The sequence below is a fragment of the Cherax quadricarinatus genome, chromosome 40 (genome assembly GCF_038502225.1).
Source record: "Cherax quadricarinatus isolate ZL_2023a chromosome 40, ASM3850222v1, whole genome shotgun sequence".
Taxonomy (NCBI): Eukaryota; Metazoa; Arthropoda; class Malacostraca; order Decapoda; family Parastacidae; genus Cherax; species Cherax quadricarinatus.
The window spans coordinates 19,720,096-19,735,277 of record NC_091331.1 but is presented as its reverse complement, the minus strand read 5'-3'; the positions used below and the strand labels follow the sequence as shown (position 1 = coordinate 19,735,277).

General features: G+C 40.6%; 1 protein-coding gene across 3 annotated transcripts in view; it reads left to right on the top strand.

Moving 5' to 3' along the window:
* The window catches only part of LOC128687331 (ubiquitin carboxyl-terminal hydrolase 31-like), a 525,901-nt gene that overhangs the window by 371,330 nt on the left and 139,389 nt on the right, over window positions 1-15,182 (top strand). For all 3 annotated transcript variants that reach the window (XM_070092773.1, XM_070092772.1, XM_070092774.1), the window contains exon 6: window positions 14,702-14,846. In XM_070092773.1, the coding sequence (XP_069948874.1) occupies window positions 14,702-14,846 (145 nt within the window). The remainder of the gene's footprint in view (window positions 1-14,701; window positions 14,847-15,182) is intronic.

Genomic DNA, 15,182 nt, shown 5'->3' with positions numbered 1-15,182 from the left:
AATGATGTGTTCAGTCCATCACTCTTGTAGGAAGTACAGTATAGAGCCAGAGAGGTGGCTTATATACTGCCGTCAGATGAATTGAAGCAGGAGGAGGCGGGATCTCTGTGGGACCTGCCACTAGTGTAAGTAGGTCGTCATCCAAAGGTTGGACAAGCATTGAAGTCTTCGTACCAAGACCCCATGATGTTGCAGTGTCTGACAGATGTGATGAATGGTTTAGAAAACCGACAAGTTGAAGAATTGAGACACTTATGCAACACATGGGAATCTTTATTGAAGAAACGTTTCGGCACACAGTGGCTTCATCAGTCCAATACAAAGTAGAAGTCAGTAAGGAGAGGAGGAGTTCGAGGTAATCAGTCCCTCAACCTGGAAACGATGTGTCCAACCTTTAGACGGCGACCTACTTACAATAGTGGCAGGTTCCACTGTGATCCCGCCGCCTCCTTTCACATTTAGTAATATATACAGGAGAAGGGGTTACTAGCCCCTTGCTCCTGGCATTTTAGTCGCCTCTTACAACACGCATGGCTTACGGAGGAAGAATTCTGTTCCACTTCTCCATGGAGGCAAGAGGAAATAAACAAGAACAAGAACTAGTAAGAAAATAGAAGAAAACCCAGCGGGGTGTGTATATATATGCTTGTACATGTATGCGTATGTATATGTAGTAGGTTGGTAGACAGCAACCACCCAGGGAGGTAATACCGTCCTGCCAAGTGAGTGTAAAACGAAAGCCTGTAATTGTTTTACATGATGGTAGGATTGCTGGTGTCCTTTTTTCTGTCTCATAAACATGCAAAATTTCAGGTACGTCTTGCTACTTCTACTTACACTTATGTCACACTACACATACATGTACAAGCATATATATGCACACCCCTTTGAGTTTTCTTCTATTTTCTTTCTAGTTGTTGTAGGTAGTAGGTTGGTAGACAGCAACCACCCAGGGAAGTACTACCGTACTGCCAGATGACTGTGAAACAAAAACCTGTAACTGTTTTGCATGATGGTAGGATTGCTGGTTTCTTTTTCTGTCTCATAAACATGCTAGATAACAGGGATATCTTGCTACTCCTACTTACACTTTGGTCACACTTCACAGACACGCACATGCATATATATATATACATACATCTAGGTTTTTCTCCTTTTTCTAAATAGCTCTTCTTCTTTTTTTTATTTCTTCTATTGTCCATGGGGAAGTGGAAAAGAATCTTTCCTCCGTAAGCCATGCGTGTCGTATGAGGCGACTAAAATGCCGGGAGCAATGGGCTAGTAACCCCTTCTCCTGTATACATTTACTAAAAAAGAGAAGAAGAAAAACTTTATAAAACTGGGATGCTTAAATGTGCGTGGATGTAGTGCGGATGACAAGAAACAGATGATTGCTGATGTTATGAATGAAAAGAAGTTGGATGTCCTGGCTCTAAGCGAAACAAAGCTGAAGGGGGTAGGAGAGTTTCAGTGGGGGGAAATAAATGGGATTAAATCTGGAGTATCTGAGAGAGTTAGAGCAAAGGAAGAGGTAGCAGTAATGTTAAATGATCAGTTATGGAAGGAGAAAAGAGAATATGAATGTGTAAATTCAAGAATTATGTGGATTAAAGTAAAGGTTGGATGCGAGAAGTGGGTCATAATAAGCGTGTATGCACCTGGAGAAGAGAGGAATGCAGAGGAGAGAGAGAGATTTTGGGAGATGTTAAGTGAATGTATAGGAGCCTTTGAACCAAGTGAGAGAGTAGTTGTGGTGGGGGACCTGAATGCTAAAGTAGGAGAAACTTTTAGAGAGGGTGTGGTAGGTAAGTTTGGGGTGCCAGGTGTAAATGATAATGGGAGCCCTTTGATTGAACTTTGTATAGAAAGGGGTTTAGTTATAGGTAATACATATTTTAAGAAAAAGAGGATAAATAAGTATACACGATATGATGTAGGGCGAAATGACAGTAGTTTGTTGGATTATGTATTGGTAGATAAAAGACTGTTGAGTAGACTTCAGGATGTACATGTTTATAGAGGGGCCACAGATATATCAGATCACTTTCTAGTTGTAGCTACACTGAGAGTAAAAGGTAGATGGGATACAAGGAGAATAGAAGCATCAGGGAAGAGAGAGGTGAAGGTTTATAAACTAAAAGAGGAGACAGTTAGGGTAACATAAACAGCTATTGGAGGATAGATGGGCTAATGAGAGCATAGGCAATGGGGTCGAAGAGGTATGGGGTAGGTTTAAAAATGTAGTGTTAGAGTGTTCAGCAGAAGTTTGTGGTTACAGTAAAGTGGGTGCAGGAGGGAAGAGGAGCGATTGGTGGAATGATGATGTAAAGAGAGTAGTAAGGGAGAAAAAGTTAGCATATGAGAAGTTTTTACAAAGTAGAAGTGATGCAAGGAGGGAAGAGTATATGGAGAAAAAGAGAGAGGTTAAGAGAGTGGTGAAGCAATGTAAAAAGAGAGCAAATGAGAGAGTGGGTGAGATGTTATCAACAAATTTTGTTGAAAATAAGAAAAAGTTTTGGAGTGAGATTAACAAGTTAAGAAAGCCTAGAGAACAAATGGATTTGTCAGTTAAAAATTGGAGAGGAGAGTTATTAAATGGAGAGATAGAGGTATTGGGAAGATGGAGGGAATATTTTGAGGAATTGTTAAATGTTGATGAAGATAGGGAAGCTGTGATTTCGTGTATAGGGCAAGGAGGAATAACATCTTGTAGGAGTGAGGAAGAGCCAGTTGTGAGTGTGGGGGAAGTTCGTGAGGCAGTAGGTAAAATGAAAGGGGGTAAGGCAGCCGGGATTGATGGGATAAAGATAGAAATGTTAAAAGCAGGTGGGGATATAGTTTTGGAGTGGTTGGTGCAATTATTTAATAAATGTATGGAAGAGGGTAAGGTACCTAGGGATTGGCAGAGAGCATGCATAGTTCCTTTGTATAAAGGCAAAGGGGATAAAAGAGAGTGCAAAAATTATAGGGGGATAAGTCTGTTGAGTGTACCTGGTAAAGTGTATGGTAGAGTTATAATTGAAAGAATTAAGAGTAAGACGGAGAATAGGATAGCAGATGAACAAGGAGGCTTTAGGAAAGGTAGGGGGTGTGTGGACCAGGTGTTTACAGTGAAACATATAAGTGAACAGTATTTAGATAAGGCTAAAGAGGTCTTTGTGGCATTTATGGATTTGGAAAAGGCATATGACAGGGTGGATAGGGGGGCAATGTGGCAGATGTTGCAAGTGTATGGTGTAGGAGGTAGGTTACTGAAAGCAGTGAAGAGTTTTTACGAGGATAGTGAGGCTCAAGTTAGAGTATGTAGGAAAGAGGGAAATTTTTTCCCAGTAAAAGTAGGCCTTAGACAAGGATGTGTGATGTCACCGTGGTTGTTTAATATATTTATAGATGGGGTTGTAAGAGAAGTAAATGCGAGGGTCTTGGCAAGAGGCGTGGAGTTAAAAGATAAAGAATCACACACAAAGTGGGAGTTGTCACAGCTGCTCTTTGCTGATGACACTGTGCTCTTGGGAGATTCTGAAGAGAAGCTGCAGAGATTGGTGGATGAATTTGGTAGGGTGTGCAAAAGAAGAAAATTAAAGGTGAATACAGGAAAGAGTAAGGTTATGAGGATAACAAAAAGATTAGGTGATGAAAGATTGAATATCAGATTGGAGGGAGAGAGTATGGAGGAGGTGAACGTATTCAGATATTTGGGAGTGGATGTGTCAGCGGATGGGTCTATGAAAGATGAGGTGAATCATAGAATTGATGAGGGAAAAAGAGTGAGTGGTGCACTTAGGAGTCTGTGGAGACAAAGAACTTTGTCCTTGGAGGCAAAGAGGGGAATGTATGAGAGTATAGTTTTACCAACGCTCTTATATGGGTGTGAAGCGTGGGTGATGAATGTTGCAGCGAGGAGAAGGCTGGAGGCAGTGGAGATGTCATGTCTGAGGGCAATGTGTGGTGTGAATATAATGCAGAGAATTCGTAGTTTGGAAGTTAGGAGGAGGTGCGGGATTACCAAAACTGTTGTCCAGAGGGCTGAGGAAGGGTTGTTGAGGTGGTTCGGACATGTAGAGAGAATGGAGCGAAACAGAATGACTTCAAGAGTGTATCAGTCTGTAGTGGAAGGAAGGCGGGGTAGGGGTCGGCCTAGGAAGGGTTGGAGGGAGGGGGTAAAGGAGGTTTTGTGTGCAAGGGGCTTGGACTTCCAGCAGGCATGCGTGAGCGTGTTTGATAGGAGTGAATGGAGACAAATGGTTTTTAATACTTGACGTGCTGTTGGAGTGTGAGCAAAGTAACATTTATGAAGGGGTTCAGGGAAACTGGCAGGCCGGACTTGAGTCCTGGAGATGGGAAGTACAGTGCCTGCACTCTGAAGGAGGGGTGCTAATGTTGCAGTTTAAAAACTGTAGTGTAAAGCACCCTTCTGGCAAGACAGTGATGGAGTGAATGATGGTGAAAGTTTTTCTTTTTCGGGCCACCCTGCCTTGGTGGGAATCGGCCAGTGTGATAATAAAAAATTCTTGTTCTTGTTTATTTCCTCTTACCTCCACGGGGAAGTGGAACAGAATTCTTCCTCCATAAGCCATGCGTGTTGTAAGAGGCGACTAAAATGCTGGGAGCAAGGGGCTAGTAACCCCTTCTCCTGTATATATTACTAAATGTAAAAGGATAAACTTTCGTTTTTCCTTTTGGGCCACCCCACCTCGGTGGGATACGGCCGGTGTATTGAAAGAAAGAAGGATTGCTGGTGTCTTTTGTCTGTCTCATAAATATGCAAGATTACAGGTATGTCTTGCTACTTCTACTTCTACTTACACTTAGGTCACACTACACATACATGTACACGTTTATTTATACACACTCATCTGAGTTTTCTTTGATTTTATCTTAATAGTTCTTGGTCTTATTACTTTTCCTTTTATATCCATGGGGAAGTGGAATAAGAATCTTTCCTCCGTAAGCCATGCGTGTTGTAAAAGTCAACTAAAATGCCGGGAACAATGAGCTAGTAACCTCTTTTCCTGTAAAGATTACTAAAAAGAATAAGAAGAAGAAAATTGTCAAAGTGGGAAGTCTGAATGTGCGTGGATGTTGTGCAGATGATAAGAAAGAGATGATTGTGGGAGTTATGAATGAGAAGAAGCTGGATGTCCTGGCTTTAATTAAGTGAAACAAAGCTAAAAGGGGTGGGAGAGTTTCAATGGAGAGGAATAAATGGGATTAGGTCAGGGGTTTCAAATAGAGTTAGAGCTAAAGAAGGAGTAGCAATAATGTTGAAGGATAAGCTATGGCAGGAAAAGAGGGACTATAAATGTATTAATTCAAGGATTATGTGGAGTAAAATAAAGATTGGATGTGAAAAGTGGGTTATAGTAAGTGTGTATGCACTTGGAGAAGAGAGAAGTGTGGAGAAGAGAGAAGTGTAGAGGAGAGAGAGAGAGATTTTGGGAAATGTTGAGTGAATGTGTGGGGAGTTTTGAATCAAGTGTGAGAGTAATGGTGGTTGGGGATTTCAATGCTAAAGTGGGTAAAAATGTTATGGAGGGAGTAGTAGGTAAATTTGGGGTGCCAGGGGTAAATGTAAATGTGGAGCCTTTAATTGAGCTGTGTGTAGAAAGAGATTTGGTAATAAGTAATACATATTTTATGAAAAAGAGAATAAATAAATATACAAGGTATGATGCAGCACGTAATGAAAGTAGTTTGTTAGATTATGTATTGGTGGATAAATGGTTGATGGGTAGGCTCCAGGATGTACATGTTTATAGAGGGGCAACTGATATATCGAATCATTATTTAGTTGTAGCTACAGTTAGAGTAAGAGGTAGATGGGAAAAGAGGAAGGTGGCAACAACAAGTAAGAGGGAGGTGAAAGTGTATAAACTAAGGGAGGAGGAAGTTCGGGTGAGATATAAGCGACTATTGGCAGAAAGGTGGGCTAGTGCAAAGATGAGTAGTGGGGGGGTTGAAGAGGGTTGGAATTGTTTTAAAAATGCAGTATTAGAATGTGGGGCAGAAGTTTGTGGTTATAGGAGGGTGGGGGCAGGAGGAAAGAGGAGTGATTGGTGGAATGATGAAGTAAAGGGTGTGAAAAGAGAGAAAAAGCTTATGAGAGGTTTTTACAAAGCAGAAGTGTTATAAGAAGAGCAGAGTATATGGAGAGTAAAAGAAAGGTGAAGAGGGTGGTGAGAGAGTGCAAAAGGAGAGCATATGATAGAGTGGGAGAGGCACTGTCAAGAAATTTTAATGAAAATAGGGAAAAATTTTGGAGTTAAACAAGTTAAGATAACCTAGGGAAAGTATGGATTTGTCAGTTAAGAACAGAGTAGGGGAGTTAGTAGATGGGGAGAGTGAGGTATTAGGTAGATGGCGAGAATATTTTGAGGAACTTTTAAATGTTAAGGAAGAAAGGGAGGCAGTAATTTCATGCACTGGCCAGGGAGGTATACCATCTTTTAGGAGAGAAGAAGAGCAGAATGTAAATGTGGGGGAGGTACGTGAGGCATTACGTAGAATGAAAGGGGGTAAAGCAGCTGGAACTGATGGGATCATGACAGAAATGTTAAAAGCAGGGGGGGATATAGTGTTGGAGTGGTTGGTACTTTTGTTTAATAAATGTATGAAAGAGGGGAAGGTACCTAGGGATTGGCAGAGAGCATGTATAGTCTCTTTATATAAAGGGAAAGGGGAGAAAAGAGATTGTAAAAATTATAGAGGAATAAGTTTACTGAGTATACCAGGAAAAGTGTATGGTAGGGTTATAATTGAAAGAATTAGAGGTAAGACAGAATGTAGGATTGTGGATGAGCAAGGAGGTCTCAGAGTGGGTAGGAGATGTGTAAATTAAGTGTTTACATTGAAGCATATATGTGAACAGTATTTAGATAAAGGTAGGGAAGTTTTTATTGCATTTATGGATTTAGAAAAGGCATATGATAGAGTGGATAGAGGAGCAATGTGGCAGATGTTGCAAGTATATGGAATAGGTGGTAAGTAACTAAATGCTGTAAAGAGTTTTTATGAGGATAGTGAGGCTCAGGTTAGGGTGTGTAGAAGAGAGGGAGACTACTTCCCCGTAAAAGTAGGTCTTAGACAGAGATGTGTAATGTCACCATGGTTGTTTAATATATTTATAGATGGGGTTGTAAAAGAAGTAAATGCTAGGGTGTTCGGGAGAGGGGTGGGATTAAATTATGGAGAATCAAATTCAAAATGGGAACTGACACAGTTACTTTTTGCTGATGATACTGTGCTTATGGGAGATTCTAAAGAAAAATTGCAAAGGTTAGTGGATGAGTTTGGGAATGTGTGTAAAGTTAGAAAGTTGAAAGTGAACATAGAAAAGAGTAAGGTGATGAGGGTATCAAATGATTTAGATAAAGAAAAATTGGATATCAAATTGGGGAGGAGGAGTATGGAAGAAGTGAATGTTTTCAGATACTTGGGAGTTGACGTGTCGGCGGATGGATTTATGAAGGATGAGGTTAATCATAGAATTGATGAGGGAAAAAAGGTGAGTGGTGCGTTGAGGTATATGTGGAGTCTAAAAACCTTATCTATGGAGGCAAAGAAGGGAATGTATGAAAGTATAGTAGTACCGACACTCTTATATGGATGTGAAGCTTGGGTGGTAAATGCAGCAGCGAGGAGACGGTTGGAGGCAGTGGAGATGTCCTGTCTAAGGGCAATGTGTGGTGTAAATATTATGCAGAAAATTCGGAGTGTGGAAATTAGGAAAAGGTGTGGAGTTAATAGAAGTATTAGTCAGAGGGCAGAAGAGGGGTTGTTGAGGTGGCTTGGTCATTTAGAGAGAATGGATCAAAGTAGAATGACATGGAAAGCATATAAATCTATAGGGGAAGGAAGGCGGGGTAGGGGTCGTCCTCGAAAGGGTTGGAGAGAGGGGGTAAAGGAGGTTTTGTGGGCGAGGGGCTTGGACTTCCAGCAAGCATGCGTGAGCGTGTTAGATAGGAGTGAATGGAGATGAATGGTACTTGGGGCCTGACGATCTGTTGGAGTGTGAGCAGGGTAATATTTAGTGAAGGGATTCAGGGAAACCGGTTATTTTCATATAGTCGGAGTTGAGTCCTGGAAATGGGAAGTACAATATCTGCACTTTAAAGGAGGGGTCTGGGATATTGGCAGTTTGGAGGGATATGTTGTGTATCTTTATACGTTTATGCTTCTAAACTGTTGTATTCTGAGCACCTCTGCAAAAACAGTGATAATGTGTGAATGTGGTGAAAGTGTTGAATGATGATGAAAGTATTTTCTTTTTGGGGATTTTCTTTCTTTTTTGTGTCACCCTACCTCGGTGGGAGACGGCCGACTTGTTGAAAAAAAAAAAAACATGTATGTGTAGTGTGACCTAAGTGTAAGTAGAAGTAGCAAGACATACCTGAAACCTTGCGTGTTTGTGAGACAGAAAAATGGACACCAGCAATCCTACCATCATGTAAAACAATTACATGCTTTCGTTTTACACTCACTTGGCAGGACGGTAGTACCTCCCTGGGCAGTTGCTGTCTACCAACCTACTACCTAGGTGACATTTAAATGTTTCTAAAAATATTCCTGCCATCTACCCAATACCTCCAGCTCCTCCTCTAACTTCCCTACTCTGTTTTTAACTGACAAATCCATTTGTTCCCTAGGCTTTCTTAACTTGTTTATCTCCAATTTTTTTTCTTATTTTCAACAAAATTTCTTGTCAGTGCCTTTCCCACTCTTTCATCTTCTCTCCTTTTGCACTCTCTCACCACTCTCTTCACCTTTCTTTTACACTCCATATACTCTGCTTTTCTTACAGCACTTCTGCTTTGTAAAAACCTCTCATCAGCTACCTTTTTCTCTTTTATCACACCCTTAACTTCATCATTCCACCAGTCACTCCTCTTTCCTCCTGCACCCACCCTCCTATAGCCACAAACTTCTGCCCCACATCCTAATACATGTACTGCATTTTTAAAACTATTCCAACCCTCTTCAACACTCCCCTCACTACTCATACTTGCACTAGCCTACCTTTTTGCCGATTGTTGCATATCTCTCTCCCTAACTTCCTCCTCCCTTAGTTTATACACTTTCACCTCTCTTACTTGCTGTTGCCATTTTCCTTTTGCCCCATCTACCTCTTACTCTAAACTGTAGCCACAACTAAATGATGATCCGATATATCTGTTGCTCCTCTATAAACATGTGCATCCTGAAGCCTACTCATCAACCTTTCATCAATGAATACATAATCTAACAAATTACTTTCATTACATGCTATATCATACCTTGTATACTTATTTATCCTCTTTTTCATAAAATATGTATTACTTATTACCAAACCTCTTTCTACACATAGCTCAATTAAGGCTCCCCGTTTTCATTTACTCCTTGCACCCCAAATTTATCTACTACTCCCTCCACAACATTTTTATCCACTTTAGCATTGAGATCCCCAACCACAAGTACTTTCTCACTTGGTTCAAAACTCCTCACACACTCACTCAACATTTCCCAACATCTCTCTCTCTACTCTACACTTCTCTCTTCTCCAGGTGCATAAACACTTACTATAACCCACTTTTCACATTTAACCCTCTCCTACCCCCTTCAACTTTAACTTAAAACCAGGACATCCAGCTTCTTCTCATTCATAACATCCTCAGTCATCTCTTTCTTATCATTTGCACAACATCCACGCACACTCAAACATCCCACTTTGACAGTTTTCTTCTTTTTCTTTTTGTAAGCTATATGGGAAAAGGGGTTACTAGCCCATTGTTCCTGGCATTTTAGTTGACTTTTGCAACACGCATGGCTTATGGAGGAAAGATTCTTATTCCACTTTCCCATGGATATGAAATGAAAAGCACTAAGAACAAGAACTATTTAGATAAAATCACAGAAAACTCAGATGAGTGTGTATACATGAACGTATACATGTAAATAACAAAAAAGGCACAATACCGTGACTGGAACGATACACAAATAACCCACACATAGAAGAGAGGAGCTTATGACGACATTCCGGTCCAACTTGGACCATTTACAAAGTCACTTTGTAAATGGTCCAAGTCGGACCGAAATGTCGTCGTAAGCTCCTCTCTTCTATGTGCAGGTTATTTGTGTAGTGTACATGTATGTGTAGTGCAACCTATGCGTAAGTAGAAGTAGCAAGACGTACCTGAAATCTTGCATGTTTATGAGACAGAAAAAAGACACCAGCAATCCTACCATCATGTAAAACAAATACAGGCTTCCTTTTACACTCACTTGGTAGGACGGTAGTACCTCCCCGAATGGTTGCTGTCTACCAACCTACTATGATTTTGAACATGGTGTAATAGAAGTCCAGAATTTTTAAACATGTTAGATAGGATCATTTGCTGCTTGAGACACTATCCCTAGAATGCACAGTGTCATTAGATTTGCCATACTGTGTCATCTGCCCTCTTACAAGCTAAAAAGAGAGGCTACTGGGAGTGAAACTGACATGGAGTCAGATTATTTTTTTTTTTAAATCCTCTGGCTATTTCCCACAGAGGTAGGGTGACCCTACAAATAAGGAAACACTTTCACTGTCACTCATTCAATCACTGTCTGCCAGAAGAGTGCAGCCATCACAGTTCAGATGACCCTCAATACCATAATATCTCCACCCCTCCTTCAGGGTGCAGGCATAGTACCTCTCACTTCCAGGACTCAGGTCTGGCTAACTAGTTTCCTTTCATAACTATTACCTTCATAAATGTTACCTCCAACAGCACAACAAATCATAAAAATCACTTTCCTTCACTCTTGTCTAACATGCTCAAACAAGCTTGAGTGTCCAATCCCCTGGCACTCAAAACCTCCTTTACCCCCTCCCTCCAACCTCATCTAGGATTACCCCTCACCCTCCTTCCCTCCATCCTAGATATATATGCCTTCCTAGTCATTCTATTTTTCTCCATCCTCTCTAAAAGTCCAAACCACCTCGACAACCCCTCGTCAGCTCTCTGAATAATACTTTTGGTAACTTCACACCTCCCCTTAATCTCCAAACTTCGAATTTTCTGCATCATACACACACCACACGTTGCTCTCAGACACACCATCTTTACTGCCTGCAGTCTCCGCCTTGCTGCAACATTCAGAACCCATGCTTCACACCCATACAAAAATGTTTGTACCACTATACTCTGGTACATTCCCCTTTTTGCCTCCATGGATAGAGTTCTTTGTTACCACAGATACCTCAGTGCCCGTTTCACCTTTTTCCCTTTGTCATTTCTTTGGTTCACCTCGTCTCACTTAGAACCTTCTACCAACAACTCCACTCCCAGACATCTGAATACGTACATTTACTTTTTCCATATTCACTCCCTCCAATCTAATATCCAATCTCTCATTGCCCTTTCCTATGTTTACTTTTAATTTCCTTCTTTTACATACCCTTCCAAATTCATTTACCATCCTTTGCAGTTTTTCTTATGAATATCCTAAAAGAACAATGTCATCAGTAAATAACAATATGACAACTCCCACTCCGTACCAGATTTACTACCTTTCAATCCAGCACCTTACCCTAACAGCACCTTACCCTAACAAAGTAATTTGACTGGAGTCAAATTACTTTGAACTCAGCACTCCTCCACACATCTGAAATATTTAAGTTTTAATGTTAGGGAGTGTATACTGTATACATTGCAGATGCAGTTTAGAGTGGCAGTAATTTTCACTTCAGTAATTTTCACTCTTAATTTCTCCCATTTTACTCCCCAGCTCTCCACTGCATATCTGAATTATTTGTATAGCTTATATTTGTTTTGGCAAGTGCATTAGGAATCTCATAATTTCGTACAGTGGTCCTTCGATAATCGTAGTTCTCGAGAGTCGTAGATTTCGCTAATCATAGATTGACTCAGGAATAGTAGGTTGTCCGGGACGCGTATGCACGGTGTTAGCCGGGGCAGCCTCCCTACCCAGCCAGTCTGGCATTGTTTACCAGAGAGTGAAGGTCCCCTCACGTGCTCCTATGAAATATTTCATAATATTCCACTCATTTTAGTGCTTGCAAGTACTAAATAAGCTACCATGGCTCCAAAGAAAGCTCCTAGTGCCAAGCCTTTGGTAAAGAAGGTGAGAAATACAATTGAATTTAAGAAAAACATCATTGAACAATATGAAAGTGGCTTAAGTGCGGCTGAACTGGCCAGGATGTATAACAAACCCTACACAACCATATGTTCCATCATGGCCAAGAAAAAGGAAATCAAGGAGGCTGTTGTTGCAAAGGGGGTAAATATGCTGACAAAAATGATATCACCAGTACTCAAAGAGGTTGAGAAGTTATTATTGGTGTGGATAGATGAGAAACAGTTAGCAAGAGATAGTGTTATGACGTCGATTATTTGTGAAAAGGCTAGGCAGTTGCACGACGATCTGGTAAAGAAATTACATGCAAATAGTGGTGATGTGAGTGAATTTAAGGCCAGCAAAGGTTGGTTTGAGAGATTTAAGAACTGTACTGGCATACACAGTGTGGTAAGGCATGGTGAGGCTGCCAGTTCGGGCCATAAAGTGGCTGAAAAATATGTGCATGAGTTCAAGGAGTACATAAACAGTAAAGGACTGAAACCAGAACAAGTGTTCAATTGTGACAAAACAGGCCTCTTTTGGAAGAAAATGCCAAAGAGGACCTACATTACACAGGAGGAAAAGGCACTGCCAGGACACAAGCCTTTGAAAGACAGGCTGACGCTCATGTTCTGTGCTAATGCTAGTGGGGATTTCAAAGTGAAGCCGTTACTAGTGTACCATTCTGAAAATCCCAGTGTGTTCAGGAAAAACAATGTTATGAAGAGTAAATTGTGTGTGTTTTGGAAATCTAATAGTAAGGCATGGGTCACGAGGGAAATTTTCGTCGAGTGGTTCAATGAAGTGTTTGGCCCTAGTGTGAAGAATTACCTCCTGGAAAAGAAATTGGATCTCAAGTGCGTCCTAGTAATGGACAATGCACCTGCTCATCCTCCAAACTTGGATGACCTAATTTTCTAAGAGTTTGGGTTCATCACAGTAAAGTTCTTGCCCCCGAATACCACTCCTCTCCTCCAGCCCATGGACCAGCAGGTCATTGCAAACTTTAAAAAACTCTACACCAAAGCAATATTTCAAAGGTGCTTGAATGTGACCTCAGACACTCACTTGACCCTAAGAGATTTTTGGAAAGAACACTTCAGCATCCTCCATTGCATAATAAGCCTTATAGGTAAGGCTTGGGAGGGAGTGACTACCAGGACTTTGAACTCTGCTTGGAGAAAATTGTGGCCAGACTGTGTTGACAAGAGGGATTTTGAAGGGTTTGGGACTGACCCTGATGAGCCTATGTCTGTTGTTAAATCTATTGTGGCACTGGGGAGTTCCATGGGGTTGGATGTGAGTTTGGAGGATGTGGAAGAGTTGGTGGAAGACCACAACGAAGAGCTCACCACTGAGGAGCTGCAAGATTCAGCAGGAAGAGCAACAGATCGCAGCTCAGAATCTTGCTGCAGAGAAGGAGGAAGAGAGATGGAAGAAGGTGTCTTCTTCAGAAATTAAGGAGATTTTTGCAATGTGGGGTAAGATGGAAAGATTTATGGAGAAACATCACCCTGACAAGGCTGTTGCAAGCCATGTTGGCAACATGTACAGTGACAAAGTCTTGGGCCATTTTAGAGAAGTGTTAAAGAGACACCAGAAACAGAGCTCTCTGGACAGTTATTTTGCAAAACAGGACTCCAGCGACTCTCAAGCTGGTCCTAGTGGCATTAAGAAACAGAGAAGAGAAGCAACCCCAGAAAAGCAATTGGTACCTGAGGTGTTGCTGGAAGGGGATTCCCCTTCCAAACTGTAAATAATCCAATCTCTCTCCTCCTCCAGTCTCCCATATACTAAGAAGAATCTCCAATAAAGGTAAGTGTTATGCTGTTAATGTTTCATTCATCATTTCCCATTGTATTGTTTATGTACTACATCTATATTTCATTAAAAAAAATTTTTTTTAATACTTCTGGGTGTCAGGAACGGATTAATTGTATTTACATTATTTCTTATGGGGAAAATTCATTCGAAAATCGTAGATTTCGATAATAGTAGCTCCTCCAGGAATGGATTAAATACAGTAAACAAGGGACCACTCTACTTTGTCGAGAGTTAGCCACACCACATGCCTTTATAAAATGCATAACCCACCATTCTTCCTACCTCCCTTCTGCATATTTAAGTTGTTACATCATCAGATGCATTAAACTTGATCTTTGGTATACACTATGGTTGTTGGGTGTAGGCGTGATGGGTTCTTATTTGTTGGGTACAAAATGGGTTCTTATTTGTTGGGTACAAAAAAGTTAAGAAATGTATGGTAGATTTTTGAATAGAGATGCTCAGCTTTTTTTTTTTTGTGATCAAATATATATGCCAACAAGGTCTGTTGAACTAGCAAAATGTGACAATTAGTAATGATTGCAGTAAATTAATGATATTAGCCATTTTATATTAAAAGTACTGAATAACCACACAGTTCTAGGGTTTTGTAAATTGTTACTCTCTATTTTTTAACATATAATATCTTGAAACCAAGCATCTGTTCAAGTTTCTTATCTAAATGCTTAGAGTGGTTTTTGTTGTGGAATTATTTGAAGCTTGTGCAGCTTCATTGAGGATGTTGGTTCTAAACTATTTATATTTTTGTTTACAGATGGTGCATCAGTGAATGTGATTAGTGATAGTGACCCCATATATGCCATTGAGTTGCCTCCTCACAAGGTGCCCACACAAGAAAGTGGTGCCTTTATCCTCATCACTTGGGTTAATGTAGTTCTTGCTGAACCTGAGAACATAAGGTATTCTATTTTTAATTTGAAATTAGTAAAATTTCTTTATATTAATTTCTTAAAAAGGTCATTTACTTTTTTTCTAAAAATTATAGGATTTTAACTATTCACAAATTATAGGGTTTAAAACTTTCCACCAGTACTTGGTTAGTTGTACTTGCAGGGGTCAAATTATAGCTCCTGGCCTCACCTGTTATCTCTTATTGACACTGCCTTCATTGACTCCTATTTGAGCAGAAAATTTTCATCTTCCGTCCAAACCCAGATGTTGTCTTGGTGGTTGCTGGATTTGTGCAACTGGTTGTGGCGATGCCAGCATCAGCGGTGGTGTTAATAGTGGTTGTT